At 42.2% G+C, this 17,557-nt stretch overlaps 1 protein-coding gene across 1 annotated transcript; it reads right to left on the bottom strand.

Annotated features, from left to right (window-relative positions):
• Positions 1 to 793: 793 nt before the first annotated feature.
• Positions 794 to 14,502, bottom strand: LOC307072927 (transmembrane protein 255B; the record flags this gene model as incomplete). Its single annotated transcript, XM_079732506.1, has 9 exons — positions 794 to 937; positions 1,537 to 1,641; positions 5,497 to 5,656; positions 5,944 to 6,029; positions 6,227 to 6,307; positions 7,039 to 7,128; positions 12,899 to 12,961; positions 13,610 to 13,743; positions 14,424 to 14,502. 9 exons carry the CDS (start codon positions 14,500 to 14,502, stop codon positions 794 to 796), a joined length of 942 nt encoding a protein of 313 aa, XP_079588632.1.
• Between the last annotated feature and the right edge of the window lie 3,055 nt (positions 14,503 to 17,557).

Here is a 17,557-nt window from a genome sequence, read left to right on the forward strand (position 1 = left end):
CATAGCAGAACATGTCCCTCCAACGATACACATAAGAAACATTCTTACACTCTGGGCACATTTCACTGTGATTGTCTTGATGTTAGCATGGCGTGCGTTTGTGTTTATCATGATTTATTGCATTAATGTCATCGTGTCTGATTAAGCTTTCTTCCAAATACATAATTGAAATAACAGGATCAGTATTCATGTAGTTATTTAAATTGTAAATAGAATTTGTTATCCCATGCATGACAACCATTCAGTAATTGATCAAGGAGACTCTTTACCCTGTCAACGTTCATGTCTCATAGGGGTAAAACTTGAGCCTTCTTCATCATAACCCTCTACTCTCTCGTACAGTGTCCAAGTGTTTAGATAACTGAACTCTCTCTCTGTATATATATATATATATATATATATATATATATATATATATATATAGCACTATTAGGAGGTCCAACAGTAAAATAAATACTGTAATACTATATACCATTGAAATAAATGGCAGTTAACAATGGCTTGCTCCCCATGCCTTGCGTGAGTTAAAAGGCATTATAAGGCAATCACACAAAACTTCATGCTGTTATTGGAAGGATCTTAAAGAGATCGCCCTCTCTCCTGCTCTCCCCTCCCTCCTCTATTTTCCGATAAGCTTAATGCAACACACTGTTAATCATAAACCCCACCATGCTCCAGTATATTTATTATAACATCATTTCCCTTATGTCACTTTTACGCCGAATCCTTGAATCCCATTATAAAGCAGATGTTCCCCAGTATGTGAGGAACAGCCAGAGGGCTGTGGCGTGCCTCAGCCTGGGAAGCCCTGTTGGGCCGTGTAGCGCAGCCGGCTGGCCAGAGGAGCGAACGGAGGGGGGTTGGTCTCCAGCGGAGAGGACGGATCACTCTGAGGAGTAACCCTACCTGACCCCACAGAGGGGTACAGAGAGCCTCCCTAGGGGGGGAGGAAGAGAGAGAGAGAGAGAGAGTGAAAGGGAGAGAGAGAGAGGGAGAGGGGAAGAAAGAGGGACAGATGTGGTCCAATGTGATCTATGCAACAAAGTGTTCTGTAAGATTCATCAGAAGGGGCTTGTAGGACCATGCCTGGTGAAATGAGTGTCACGTCATTATGACATGTGACAAGGATGTTTCATAATTCTGCGCTGGAATTGTTCAAAATGAGAAGACCACAGTAATCTGTGTACACTCATATCATCTATATCTTGTTGGGACACTGCAGCTAAACAAATCACCTCAACTCCTTAATCTTCACAGTACAGTTCTGGAGGTGCTAAGAATGAGGGGAATTCTAGACAGGAGTTTCTGTTTAATTACGACGGACTGCTTTACTAACGACCATGTTCATGCGTTGTTTATCAGTTAGTGTTTAAGCAATGACGATGTTAGGGAGGCTAAGTCTGTCTTCTTGATTCTTAATTATCTGACATAAATAATAATGATAAACCTCCACACACAGAAGTCTACATGCAACCACAGAACCATAAAGACACATAAAGGAATACAGAGTTTGATTTGCAACTCCATGTCACTGACCAGGTGCAGAGGCTGTATCGAGTGTGGGTTGTCACTAAGCAGCAGTGGAGCGGTAGGAGAAGACGTTCGGTCCTCTGAAGACTGGTTCACTGGCCTGTAGCTGGTCTGACCATGAAAACAAACACACATACATTACAGTTACACATGTTAAAGCTTGCATTGAGGTCTTACTTGAGACCTATGGGTATTCAAGCGATTGCTGGTAGTGGAACCACAGCCCCTGTCCAGTAAGACATTAGCTTGCAGGTAGCAAAATACACAACTAAACGTCAAAATAAGCACAGTATGTCTATTAACAGTTAAAAGCCTGTGCCAAGCACCAATTGTGAAGGGACACATGGAAAGCTCACACATTTCTCCCATAGCAAATTCAGCATGGGAGTTCACCACTGAACACACTGAAGTCATATTCGATGTGAAAAACAAACAACCATCAAAAGACAGTAAAAAAACGCAAACAAGGCCTGGTTTGGGATAACCACATCTTGTTGTTTTGTGTCACACAAATAATACTTAAACGGTTTAAATGTGGCGTGTTACTGTGGATGCTTTAGGAACATCATGATTATTCAATCTGATTGCATCTGTGCAGTTTTGATTCAATACAGACACAGTCAATGTGTGTTTGGCTCAATGTCAGTCCAGGGCCATAACATTCCCAGACAATTGTACTCCTGTGTGTGCACGTACTTTGCTAACTATCACCAGAAATTCAAATTCAATGACATTGATAAATGAATGCATTAATACAGGAAAAAAAGCGGCACGCATGGACATATGAGGCTGATCTAACTGCCCTTCAGGGTTCATTCTTCTGGTCCCTCTTCTCACCAACGGCCTGAGATTAATTTCACTGCCCAGCTTTCACTGGTATTCAGTGAAGTGAGCTGACGTGGGAACTGGCTATGGTAGAAGGAAAAGAGGGTTCTCAGAGCAAGCTAGCACCTTTAGGAGGAATGGTTGGACCTATCGCACTTTCCTTTCATCATCTTAACAGATGCAACTCAAGAGTACATCCAGGACTATGTATGAAAAAAATGAAAGTGCTCTCATGAAAGTGCTCTCAAAGGCTCTCAAATAGCTGATATGTACACAGAACGTACATAGTGCAGACAGACAGCCTGCAGACTGCAGCCTTTCATGGTCCAGCAGTAAGAAGCCACACTCAAGGTAAACACATTGAGTAAGCTTTGTGATCCTCTGCTTTTCTGCTTTTGTGCAGACTGGTATTGAAGCTAAAGCATTTGGCCTGGGAGTATATCACCCTTACCCCTAGACTATACCACACAGAACCAATATACTGTGACAGGAGACCCAATGTCTTTATACTACGGGAAGATATATCCTATTTTGCTATGGTTTTTCAAATAGTATGTCTAATTTCTCACCCAATATGATGATGTAGTTGACGGCTGGGAGCCAAGGCAATGGTTCAAACAGGTCGGGTTCTGGGAGAACAGTATGTCCTCTTTGAATCTTGACGTGCCCCATTCATCAGGTATGGGAGCTCAGCAGATAACCCTCCAACCCATCCTCCCTTCCTCTGTTGCCGTTTCAAGGTCCGATAATGTAATAAGCCTAAGTTATCTGATTGTATTCCTTTCTTATTTGCTGTTCGAACAGACAACACAAAGCTGAAGCCATTTTCTGGCCATGCCGTGGTGATGTTTACTACTTGCCTGCGGTGGCATTTTATGAAGAACAAATACTTCCTTTCCTTCTCACTCGGTTAGAAGGTCATTCAGTCCTATTTCGGTTCCCCTGATGGTAACCAAATAATGCATAACTTGCATCGGGATGCCACATGTTGGGCGTATTTAAAAATTAAGATTCAAGTACATTCACAGCCCCCATAAAATGGCTGACATATTCTGCTCCATGGTGGTCCATAGTTTTTCTTCATGGGTTCCCACATTGGCCTTCTGAACCATAGGACTTACTGAAGATTAGCTCTGTTTAGTTAAATTATCTAAACCATCAATGAGTGTACTTAAGTTGCGTTCACACCAAAAGCAAATTGAATATTCTACTTGTATTACTCTGGCGAGGTTGCACGTGCGAACCGCAAAATCTCCTTGCTTGGGTGATTCAGCATCAAGCGAAATCTGCTTGATGCTATTTCAGTTATTTCAAACTTGAGGCTAATGACGAATTTGCATCATTCACGCGACTAGAATCACACGAAATCCGCGTTAAACAGGTCGTTGGCGCCGCGCCATTCAAACCATCAGTTCCGCCATCTTTGCCATGACCAATGGGGTCTTTTTATTGACGTTGTGTGTATTCGAGCCACAGCTTCGCTTTCGTGGTAAACACACGGTTATTCCATTGAAATGGCAATTTGATTGGTGAGCACTGAAAGTGTTGTCAGCCTGAATCCTAAACCTTGGCATACACATTCCTGTTCTGCCTGAATCTCCAGGTGCCACATATCTCTGGCCCATGTTACACTTTATGTTTGGATATGCTCAGAGAATCAGCACAGAAGGGCGGAACGGGCGGCAAGATTTAGCAGACCCAGGTTTGTTGAGCTAACTCTCCCATTCTAAACGGCTTGGATTCAATGCCCAATGACCAAAGCCAATATGTCAGTATTTAGACAGGGCTGCCTAACTCTGACAAACACCTTAAAGGGAAACTATCATGCTTGGCTATTTTCCTACAGAAGAGAGTACTTCGTACACGTGTTTTGAAAGCATGCAATTATTCAAAGTGACCTACGGTCATTCATATTGAGGAGATTGTGAACATTGGGGATCGTATCTTTCGGCAGAGAATCACCACCACCTAACCACTAACTCTGCCCTGAGGTACCCATTACCTAGTAACCGATGCACAGACATTATGATGACTTCAACATCGATGCATCATCTGTTCATGGTAGCATGACTACCAAAGATGTCTCCGATAGACAGTTCAGGGGAATGTTGGGTCGTGGGGTTGGATCGGGGGTTGTGGGGTTGGATCGTGTACTTAGAAAATCCGCACCAGATCCCAAACTCAAGTTTTCCCAGTTGCCGTGGGATTTCATGGTCAGCCTGGACAGCCGCAAAACAACTGGATGCATTGGCTGCCTTTATAGAGGATCCCTCTGCCAGACCATTAACCACATGGAGGAGCACAACACACACACACAGCCACAAATACACACAAACACACACACACACAGCCACACACACAAACACACACACACAACCACACACACACACAGCCACACACACAGCCACAAATACACACAAACACACACACACACACACACACACACAAACACACACACACAACCACACACACACACACACACAGCCACACACACATAGCAACACACACACACACACAACCACACACACAGCAACACACACACAGCCACACACACACAGCCACACACACAGACAGCCACACCCAGCCACACACACAGCCACATACAAACCAGCACCCACACCCAAAAACACAGCACACGCGAGCACAGAGGGTGGTCTGCCATCCCTGTCTTCCTCAGTGCATATCCTGTAGTGGCCTGTCTGCCGACCGCATTACAGACCAGAGACACACAAGACTGATTAACCCCGCCTCTGGCATGGAATAGATTGACCTTCTCTTCGATGGTTTGACCCTTCTCTGGGTCATTTTGATTTCGTGGTCGAATGACTCCTGGGGGGCCGAACTGGGTAGAGTGAGGCCCTGATGGCTCACCTGGAAGTGTGCATACCATTAAGGCTCAGTCCTTTCAGAAGCAACCCGGGTCTAAATCCACGCCGTGTTTGCTAAAATAAGGCATGAACTGACATTGACATTGCAGAAAGGTCTTATTTAAGATTATCACAGTCAATTGCAAGTGTCCTGTGTGTATGTGTGTTTGTATGTGTGTGTGTGTGCGTGCGTGCGTGCGCGCGTGCGAGCGCGTGTGCGTTCGTGCGCGTGTGTGTGTGCATGTGTGTGTGTGTGCATGTGTGTGTCTATTACCAGGCTTTTCACGCTTCCAAGCACTGCTGCGGTCACTATGCCTGTGATGAAGGCCACCAGGTTGAGGCTGGTCAGGGTCCAGATGAGGATGTAAAGGGTCAGCACGTCTTGGCAGCCTCGCACTCCAACAAACTCATAGTAGTTGTTGAGGAAGCCGCCACTGCAACAGAGCACATCGGCTTTCCTCATTATCAATGTCCTTGATGGCTACATCAAAGGATAGCGTGCATCACTGGAGAACAAATGTAGTAGCGTTCATCCCAAGAATTCAGATAAATGTCAGTAGGGAGCAGGGAGGGGATACAATCTGAATCAGAAAACATTAGACGATTTAATGGTTTTGTGCTCTGTGGTAGGTTAAGACTACGATGAGGAGGATCATAGAGGAGCATAAGGAGGAGGAGGAGGGGGAGGAGGAGGAGGAGGAGGAGGATGGTAATGTCTCACTTGGCACAGTCGTACAGATCACAGCAGTAGCAGGTGCCACTGCGTATAGTCACACTGCAGGACTCCTCCAGGTTTCTGCAGGGAACCTACTGGAGGACACCATCACACACTCAGCACACAAACAACCCAAAGTGAAACAAAGATACTAAAATAAACTATAACAAAGTATTAACAAGGTACTGATGGATCAACCAACAATATAGCTTTCAAATTAAAGATGAAATGTCAACATGCTGAACAACACGTTTCATTTGACCATGATGCCTGTACCACTGATACTCACAGAGGCATGGTGGTTTTCATAGATATAGCTGCTGCCACTGGTGTAGAACTGACACCTTCCAGCTTTTAAAGGTCGAATATCCTGGCAAAAATGGAAAATAAAATCTTAAAATATTTGGGATTAATTGCAAATGATTAATTGTCAGTTATAGATGCTTTACTAAAGGCACAAACAGCCAAAACAGTCGTACAATTTGCAAATATACTCACAATAGATATGCTGCTGAATTGAATTAAACCATAGTTACAATTTTACTTCATTGCAATACTCCAGAAGTCAAGAGTACTCATTAGACTAACATTTATATATTACTTGCGAAAATAATTTGTAATTTAGCAGATATTTATTCCAAAGCGACTTGCTCTATGATGCCCACAGGTACACTGCAGACCTGAGGAAACCCAGTACCTTTTCAGTAGCGCTCGGTGGCTAAAACCTTAGCCACTACCCTATCCCGCCACATGAGTTGGTATTGTAAAGTAGGCTAATACATTAATTAAAAGCATAATTCGAATCAACTGTCCATGTAACATTTGTTTAATTAGTTACCTGTGCCTTTCCCCTCTGAAATGTGTTTTTTTAAGTACTTTTCTTAAGTTAAGAGCCAACAAAAACATAGCTAAGCTGAACCAGTATTTAGTGGTTTGGATTTTCCTGCAAACTTTTCACAACTGCTAGGTAAACAATATCCTGACAAGATTTGTGTTTTATATGGCAAGTCTTCAATACATTTAAAAGGCCGGAGTATATATAAAGAACTTTGTTGCTGGAAAATAACTAAGAACTTTGTTGCTGGGGTGAGGGTAACTCACCATGTTGAAGACGATGAAGACGCTGTCTATCACCAGACACAGGAAGGCCGCAATGATTCCCAAGCTCAGGAAAACAATGGCCGCCGTCAGCTGGGCAGAGATGTGAACCACAATAAAGGAGGACATATTAACAGCTTGTAGGCGTTGAGGCCTTCTTGCTCAAAAACACCTACAGTAGAAATGCGGTCATTGGGTTTTTAACCTTTCAGCTGGGAGTCAAACACCCCAACCTCTATAGACAGTCCCCCCATCCCACTGTCAGGAATATAAACTCAGCTCAATGGGAATGCAGATGAACAGACCATAGTACTAAGGCACGACACGGAGTTCAGCAAATTGACCCTGACAGTAAGTGCGCTAGGTAACAATACCGGGGTCACGGCTGGCTGCGAGTATCCTACACAAACCATGAAAGATAAACAGCCCATATAACTGTGGAACCTTTTTCCAAGAGTCTGGCTTGAATGCCGTTTCTGTCTCATAACCGTGGTATGCGATAGGCCATAGAGGTCTGTTTCAGGTTTAGTGTAAAGTATGCTTTCTTGGAAGTCCTTGTATGTATCGGGCATCATGAATACATGAATAGATAACTAATAACATATCATTGTGACTATCTTAAAAAATGCATATCTTTTAACTCTAGTTGGTTGAAAAAAAAAGTTTAATCAGAAGCAAGTCTTCACTTTTCCCCTTTGTATCTTCTAATCACATGGTCGTCTGAACTTATCAGTGGCCAGGGCAGTGGATGGTCTAAGAATTCCAAGAACAACAAGGTTGCATCCAAGCACGGCTCGCTGATCCAAGCACATCCATCCAGCCTGTCCCACAGGAATCCACTGCTGAGCTCTCCAAAAAACCCACTCACTTTCATCCAGTTATGATCTACTTCATCATTAAGCGTTTGAATTGTCCATATTGGCATCCTGAGAATCGGTCCACTGAGGCTCTATGCCTCAATTGCTTAATTAACCGATCGTTGAGTGATACTGGGGACACTTTGTGGACTTCTACCCTCTGTTTAACTCACTGACTTCACATGTCAGGATTAGTTTGACTTCCTATCCCACGTTCTCTGTTAGTGTAAGCAATGCTAATGAGAAACAGACATGATGTCCTCATGCTACAGGGAGGAGTGGCAAATAAGCTGAGAGCTTGTGCAAGGCTAACGATGGCTTCAGTTTTATGTAGAAACAGATAGCATTGTGAGAAATGGAGAGGAATGTTTCTTTCTGTACGCCAGCCATAACATCATGACTTATTTCCTTGAGATGCAGTGCTCAGATGAAGAGTCTCTGCTTGCCACAGTGCTGCCCTCAAGATTTACAACACAAATATTGATTACATTTTTTACAGACCTTGACAGCTCCGTTGTGACCTCAATTAAAGTAACCACTGTTCATTTTGTGGTCCGATTATATTAGCCTTTCAACCTTAGATGCAGAAAGATTGCCACAGGGTGCAGAACATGTTGAACATTTTATGTTTCAATTAAATCTGATGTGAATTAAATTGCTATTTAATTACTCACAAAGAGCATCACATGCTATGCGTCACATCTCGCCCTTCTCAATGAGTTCCGCTTGTTGTTTCATTCATTCTCTCATAGTTTCCTTCCTACCTTGTCTTCCTCACTTCTATCGTTTCGGATACTTCTCTCCCTGCCCCACACATTTCCCGCCTCTGTGCTTGTCCTCCCTCACCTTGATTGTTTTCACCTGTCCCGCCCTCATTAAAATTGCCTCCTAGTCGATTTAGTCAGCGTGTTTCCCTCACTCTGTTTCCCACTTGTTTTCCCCGACTACGCCTTGGTCTTCTCCCTGCCAGATTTCCAAAGTTTTGCCTAAGAGTGGTGCATTTGAGTAATTTTCTCTGTTGTTAAACTGTTAAATGTTAATTTTAATATAAAATGAATATGGTCAACAATATGACCTAAAAGTACAACAAACACGAGATTGAGGCTGAGTTATCAGAGAGGAATGCCATTGGCTGCAATGTGTTTTCTTCAAGGTGATGATTAGTCAATAACAGAACTAGGTACACACACACACACACACACACACACACACACATGCCCACGCCTAGCATCCACAAGGAGGTCTTTAGTCCCCAAAGCCTACATACACACACCGCACACACAAGCACATGCGAACAAACAAACACGGAAACGCACACACCGCATGTCAAGACAAAGGCAGCGACACATACACGGAAGCGCACAAACACGCGCACGCACACACACACACACACACACACATACACACATGCACGCATACACACCGCAGGTCAAGACAAAGGCAGCGACAAACTCGCCGAGGTAAGACGTTATGTCTTTAAACATAACGGCTCCGCCATCGACACACGCTGTAACGTGAGCGTTTGGCTGAACCCAAGTGCACAGACTGGCGAAGAGCGTGGAACAGTGTCAATCGTTTATTCGGATTCAGGATCGGCAGGCAGAATAGTCAGACAGGCGGGGATCAGGAGCAGGCAGGATAGTCAGACAGGCGGGGATCAGGAGCAGGCAGGATAGTCAGACAGGCAAGGATCAGAGAGCAGGCAGGATAGGTGGTAGGTCAGGATTCGAATCGCGGGAAAGCACTGTGAAACACAAGAGACAATCTGGCAGGGAATGTTTGGGAGGAAAGGACTGATATAGGGGAAACACAGGTGAAGGTGGTTGGGTTAATTGGGAGTGATCAGGGTGGCAGGCAGGTGAATGGGAAAACCAGGGGCGGATCATGACACACGCGCAGGTAAGAACACACACGCACGCGCACACACCGCAGAGACACTCGCCCAGGTAAGACGTTATGTTTTTACACATGACGGCTCTGCCATCAACACAAGCGCAGGTAAGAACACACACGCACGCGCACACACCGCAGCGACACTCGCCCTTAAACATAACGGCTCCGCCATCGACACACGCGCAGGTTAGAACACACCTGCACGCGCACACACCGCAGCGACACTCGCCCAGGTAAGACGTTATGTTTTTAAACATAACGGCTCCGCCATCGACACACGCGCCCAGGTAAGAACACACACGCACACACCGCAGCGACACACTCGCCCAGGTAAGACGTTATGTCTAAAGACTGTATAAATTGCGATAAAAGAAGGGAAGAGACAATTTCTCACCTCAAAGAGCAACGTCAGGTCGTTCATTTCCCTATATAAAAAACGCTAAATTGAAATATTGTGACGACCGGCATATCAACACACAAGTCACATGAGCTTAAAGAGACAGTGTCCCTATAACACAGCGAAAACATGTCAATAACACATTAACACACGGTAAATTATGTCAGAGTCCACCACGAGACTACACTTTGTTGCTCAAATGTAATATTACTCTCCTCCTCGAGCCTCCCGAAATGTGTTTACACTTTGTTGCTCAAACTTAATATTACTCTCCTCCTTGAGCCTCCCGAATGAAATATTGAGATCCCCCTTCCCCCCTGCGGACTGTTTTAGTTATTTTATTTTTCTTATGTTTTCTGTGCATGCTATGTGTGACTGTAGGCTACTGTGGCCTGTCTTGGCCAGGACACTGGAAGAGATGTTTAATCTCAATGATGACTATTATTTTCAACTAACCAATAATAGTTGCCTTGCATTTTAAAATGTCAATGCACTTTTCAGCCCTGAATAACAGTAAAAGCTATTTAATAATTGATTTCCATGCATAGTATACTACACTTTCCATTGAACAATTACCCCTGTTACCATAAATGGACTAATATAGCACACAATAGCTGCTTTCAGACACACGTGTAAGTCCTGATATTCTCCTGATGGGCTGTATGTGTGAACAACATATCCTGACATTTGTACCCTGAAAATCTCCTGAATAATACTACCCCTGAGGTAGTATTTTCTCCGTAGGAAATGTAACCCTATACGTGAATGAGGAGTAGAAAGTAAGTATTTCTCACACCACTCTAGTGGGTGTGTTGATGACATTTTTTGCATGTCATTGAGTGGCCCCCTAAATGATAACCAGCCTGTTGCCTTAAGTTCGCTGAATGGTTTAAAAATATTTAAATGTTGGCACTGCTTTTCAAGGGGTAGTTCGGAATTTTGGACATAGGGCCTGATTCCCAAAGTTAGCCTTGGTGTTCTTTATCATTGGAGACAGTTTTCAACACATTTCATGCAGTCCTTCTAGTTGCAGAGTTCGCTAGTGCTAGGCTATCGCACGGCAACGGGCAATGCTAGCCTTCTAATAAAACAGTCTTACCCACTCTACAGTACACCCAAGGTAAATAAATTATAACACCAGACTCTAGATGTAAATGTCTGTGTTGATAGAATAATGTTAGAAATAAAACTAACCTTGCATCGCATGAATCATCGCATTTTGAGGGACTACTTCCTCAGCACCAGCGGAATTTAACCTAGGTATCAGTCCGCCGCTGTCGTAGCCTACTACTAGGAATATAACACTGCTGCTGAGACACAGCAAGTCCCTCAAAATGCAATGCAATGCAACCTTGGTTTTATTTCTAACATTATTCTATCAACACAGACATTTACATCGACCGTCTGGCGTTATAGTTGATTTGTCCAAAATCCCGAACTACGCCTTTAAGAGTCATTTGTGGTGAACGAATGTTATACGTTGTATTATTATAGGCAAAATGTTATTATATTATGCGCTCAGAAATGTGTTACATTATCGACTGGGGTTTCCACATTAATGCTATGGGTCTAACAACAAGTAGAGGTTGAGCGAAAACTCTAGTAAAAATAATTGTTAAGTCTGAGCCGACGGAGACGGCTGCAGATTTTTTTATAAACAGATTATTTATCCTTTTATCCGTTTCAAGTCTATACTGTTTTGTTTTTTATTTGATAACCCAAAAAGCATAACTATGATATCACATAGGATTGCAGCATGGACTTCAGTGGCTTTCTGATCCACTCTGAGTCTGGCTTGGTGACAACAGGGTTTCAATGAAGCCTGAATGTTTCCGAAAAACACACTGATTTGTGAGAGAAGGACTATATCCAAATATCACAAAGCAAGTCCATTCTGATAATGGATACCGTAACCTCAACTGAAGCGCTGAGGTGAAGCGTACTCGGACTGAGGGATGGCTGGGTCCTGTACACATTAATGTGTTTTTTATCACGTGGATATTTTAACATATCTTCAACCTGTGATTCCAAAATATGCAAATACATGACTTAATTCTTTTCGATATATGATCAGAGCCTTCAAATACTGAACTGAGATTTGAGTACCTACCTATGGCTATTCAAATATTTGTATATTCAGATATCCGGTAGGCTATCCTCACAGTTGAGGACCTACCTCACAGCTGAGGTAGGTATGGTACTAGAATTTCCTTCAGGATAAATCAAGTATTTATACCTATCTATTTATGGAGCCATCTATCTATTAAACAAACAGCTATTCACACTCTGTCTGGAAACTGTAATGTAGGATAACCTGCGTGCTCTTAAATAAGCTCTTAGCTGGCTCAGGTTTAATAACCCCTTCAAGACTAGTCTGCTTTGAGGATCATTCCTTTGGCTCTTTTGTTATACCATCACCTTTAACACAAGCTAAGATTGATATTTCTGGTCTCCCAAGGAAACCTAGCATAATGACCTGTCAGTAGAAGGTCCCACACATGTGCGTAACCAAACGGGGGCTCTAAAGCATAACTTAATTTAGGAAAACCTCACATTGATCTGAGGCTGAGCTGAGAAGGACTCGACCACAACTCCAGGGTAAAATGTTACACACTTCCTGCAGGGCGAACCTTGGTCTGCCACCTCTAGATCTGCGTTTTTCAATACACACGTATATACACTAATGTATATATATATATAGGCCAAGTGTACATACCAACTGTTTTCGATTCTCTTCAAGGCAGAGCCCAAGAACTCCTAGGAACGATCCAAACGCCAACTGTGAAGAGAAATCCCAATTCAAGATTAAATATATATCTATAGCTTGTCAGCATGATTGTCCTATGAATAATAAATCAACCATAAAATGTTCTTGTTATTACAATGTATACATTAGCATTTATGTATGCATTCTTCATTTATAAACGTATCCTTTTATGCTATGTTATTATCAGGGATTTGAGATCTACCCACCTGGAGAATGTGGGAGGATATGACCAACAAGTAAAACTCTATATTTCATGACCTCCTGTTCAGTTATTCAACAGCCGGGCTGTAACTCAAGAAACAATCTACATAATACTCAAAGTCTAAATAGTGAAGGTCCGGCTCCAGTCAAGCTGTAGTGTTGAAATTGTAACATTACATATCCGCTTTCAGTCATTTTGAATGACATTTGTTGACGTTTGGATGAAAAGGAAAAGAATGCGGCAATAAATTGTATTTCAATGAATCTCGGAAAAGAGTGTGTAAAAGTATCTTTCCAGCAACCAGCTGGAAACACACTTTTACACACTATTTATTTTTTTTGTTCATTGCCCCATTCTTTACCTTTTCATCCAAACGTCCATCAAAATCATGATAAAAGTATTTGTGTGTGTGGGAGAGAGGGGGGGGGGGGGGGGTAGAATTGATGAGAGACACTTACAATGGCTCCAGAGAAGTACCCTGTGATGCTCAAGCTCTCTGTGCGGGTGGTGGTGTAGACGCCCAGCACGACCAGCAGCAGAGAAAGACACAGCGTGCCCACTGTCAACCACAGAGCCCTCCTGGCCTTCACCTCTGCAACACAAACAAACGCACACACACACACACGCACACACACACACACACACACACACGCACACACTCACATACACACGCAACACCCCCCCCCCCACAAACACACATATATACACATACAAACACACACAGACAACAAGTTCAACCAAAGCCGAGTTTAAGCATATTCAAATGTATAAATAGAAAAACTGAGATAAATATAAAAAGAAACAAGTCATATTAAAGAAAATGTAAAACTACAAACTAGTAATGTAAAACAAATGACAACAACAAGAAATACATGTATTACAAAACGTATAACAAGAAGGGCAAGGAGCCAACATTATGCAGTGTTGAATTGCGGGAAAAAAATGTTATTATGTTAATTGTTGGACTGAATTGGGTCTAGTAGGATTCAGTTTATAATTGTTAAAAAGCCTATTGTTTGGCCTAATTTAAACATTGAAATAAGGATCAATTGATTGCATTCCGCCGTGATTGCTACATTGCATTTAAATGATAAGGCCTATAGCCTACATTTGACAATTATACAAAATGACTTTCTTTTATACTAAAATATATATTTGGAACTTCTGGAATCGAGTTTAGAATCAAACCCGCCCTACCCTAAATCGTCGACAATTTAAAGAAGGTCAATTTAAAGTCACCGGTTCGAGGACCAAATTGTATGAAGGACCTACCCGTTCGAATGCGCTTGGATGCTGGATTGACCTGTACCTCCGCCTCTCGGTTCATGTTATTATTCATGTTCAGCGACATCCGCGTCTTTGAACACTACCAACCCCAGCCTGCTATCCCTTCTCATATAGTGATGCACGTGCTTTATTGCCGCATGCTAAACTTTCTCTGGCATCTCACACGGGATTGGCTGAGAGGTTAAATAGGTGGGCGCGTTCGTCAGGCGAGACGGTGCGCGCAATATGCAGGGTAAAGATGTCGAAGAAGTCCTACATTCAGAAAGGCGTGCCAATAACATATTTCCTGAGACAGTCAGATATCATATTTCAGGGAAGCGACGATACTGAAGTTCAGCCAGAGGCAACCCCTTTCGGTACAAACACACACACACACACACACACACACACACACACACACACACACACACACACACACACACAAACACACACGCAGGGAGGGAGGAGGGACGGCGTGAGAGTGTGTGTGAGAGAGAGAGAAAAGGTGCTCCAGACAACAGGGTGGGGCATTTGATAATTGATAATGATAAATACATCCCAGTCCTAAATCCCCCCTCAAGATAAAAACAATCTGATACCAATCCAGTCAGGAGACCACCACCACCCATAACCCAGAGAGGCACTAGGAAGTTACCTCTATAAATGGGATTTCCCATAAGTATAGTTTCATTGTCTTGTGTGATGTCAAGGAATCATCCTCTAAATATCTTGATAAATCTGTGATAATCTAGTGTTCCATATTTTATACTCTCCTCCATTGACTCTGAGAATAGAAAGAGTTATCTTATCAACTGCAACAAACAGATGCATGGGGTGAGTTGGTTCCTTCATTCCTTGAACTGACAAGCATGAAATACCAAAATGTAACAGCTACTTTTTAAAATCTTTCTTCCAACAACATTTTTGAGTCTTTATTGGCGTCCATCTCATTGTTCTTAATGAGCAGAATTACATTGCATATGTTTCAAATATGATTTTCAGGAATTCCACTAGCATATATACTATTAACAATATCACATGTGTTGATTGGACACAGCATGGTTTGTAAAATCCATTGATCGCCCACTTTAAAAATAAAAATCACTTTCGTCTCAATCCCAAACTCACTTTATAGTCTCATTCTTTAGCTCTCACAATAGACTCACAGTCAGTGCTGATTTAAAGAAAGTATCTGGGACATGCATCAGTAGAACTGTCAAATAAAATCAACAAAACCAGGCAAGTTCACACAATAGTCAGGGGCCCTCTGCATATTAAACTTTATTATACTTGGCCAAACAGGGGCATATAGAGTGGGAATAAAGTGTATTAAGAACACAACCTCATCTGAAGGATTTTCTGGGCCATTGGTTTCGGCATGGGGAAACGAAAGCTACACTCACTCAACTAAGAAGCAAATAAGTCAACACAGAAAATTGAACCAAGTTTTAAATAGCCTGATTAAAATGTAATGTGTTCAACTGTATCCAAAGCAACACTTCTGCCAAACAGAATAGCATAATTCAGATAGCTGTCAAGTCATGTTTTTTTACGATTGGTGTTGAAACTTTTAAAAGGTCAAGAGAGAAGTTTGGTACACACAATGCACACACACACACGTGCACACACACACAAACGCATGTACACACACATACACACACACACACACACACACACACACACACACACACACACACACAGTGTGTCCCTGTGATCCAGTCCAGTGAAACCTGAGAATAACTGCTATGAAGAATCATCAGGTATTTTCACTTGAGGAAAAAATTAATGAATTTAATCAAAATAATATTACAGTGTGCGTGACATGGAAGGTGTTACATCAACCGCCTATATGCATTTGTGCGTTTTATTGGACCATGTTAGCTGTCCGTTGAAAGGTGATGCTGAACTAGATTGTCTGAACTCGCTAAGTCCATTTCTGTCAAATGAAATCAACAAAACCAAGCAAGTTAACACATCTATCACTTGGTATGGCTAAAATAGTTGGGGGCCTTCTGCATACGTATTTTATCCTACATTATACTTGGCCAAGCAGGACCATAAACAGAGGGTGATTAAAAGAGTCAACCTTGTTTGATACTATTTGACTATTGGTTTCTAATGATAGTGAACAAAAGCTATAGTCACTCTACTAAGCAGCAAATAAGTCAACACAGCATATTCAACACAGTTTTGCAAAGCATATTTAAAATATACTCTGCTAAATTTTACCAAAAGCTGCAATCCTGCTAAACAGTAGTGGTCAGACAGCTGTCACGCAGAAGTAAAACACGTTTGTTATTTTATGATTTGTGCTGAAACCTCTAAATGGTCAAGAGAGAAGAGTGCATGGTGCAGGGGTGCACTATGCACACACACACACACACACACACACACACACACACACACACACACACACACACACACACACACACACACACCATCTCAGGTTTCCATCAAGTTAAACCTGAGAATCAGTGCTATAATGAAACCTCAAGTATTTTCACTTAGGGAAGAAAATAATGAAACAAATCAAAACCGATTTACGGAGCTGCTACTCTTATCATGGGCTCATGTTGATACACATGTCTTCCTATAGTGAAGGAATATAAACACAGGGGTGAATCAAAGAACATCACTCTAGGTTTACATCTCTCTTTTCTCAATGCTTTCTTACCTTTTGAAGTTCTCATCTCTAATTGAACTGTGCTACAGATTTATTACATTTATGTAACTGGAGACATAGAAAAAAGAGTCATTAATACAGAATGGTCCATACTTTCATACTCTGGTTATTCAAGGTCAGTTGTATATTCTGTGCAATATAATCAATAAGCCTGGATCTTAGAAGAGAAAAAAAAACCTTTCTAAAGCTACCTTTAAGTATAGTACATGACCTTTCAATTAGATTGACATTTTGATCTCACGACACTTATGATTATATCTTTTTGGAAATGCTAGAAATGCTGGTTGTGTTCCAAGACCTACTGTAATCAATATGAGTGAAATCAACTGTAGATTGAATGAAAGCAACAAGTCGGTGGGGTTCTCCCGGGCACCCCAAAGATAACTTCAAGTTTGAAATATTAGTAAAAAAAAACAGTGCTGGATACCAACCCGATGTCGGCCCATCCTTCGCCACC

Source organism: Pollachius pollachius, assembly GCF_949987615.1.
Source record: "Pollachius pollachius genome assembly, chromosome: 3".
Lineage (NCBI taxonomy): Eukaryota > Metazoa > Chordata > Actinopteri > Gadiformes > Gadidae > Pollachius > Pollachius pollachius.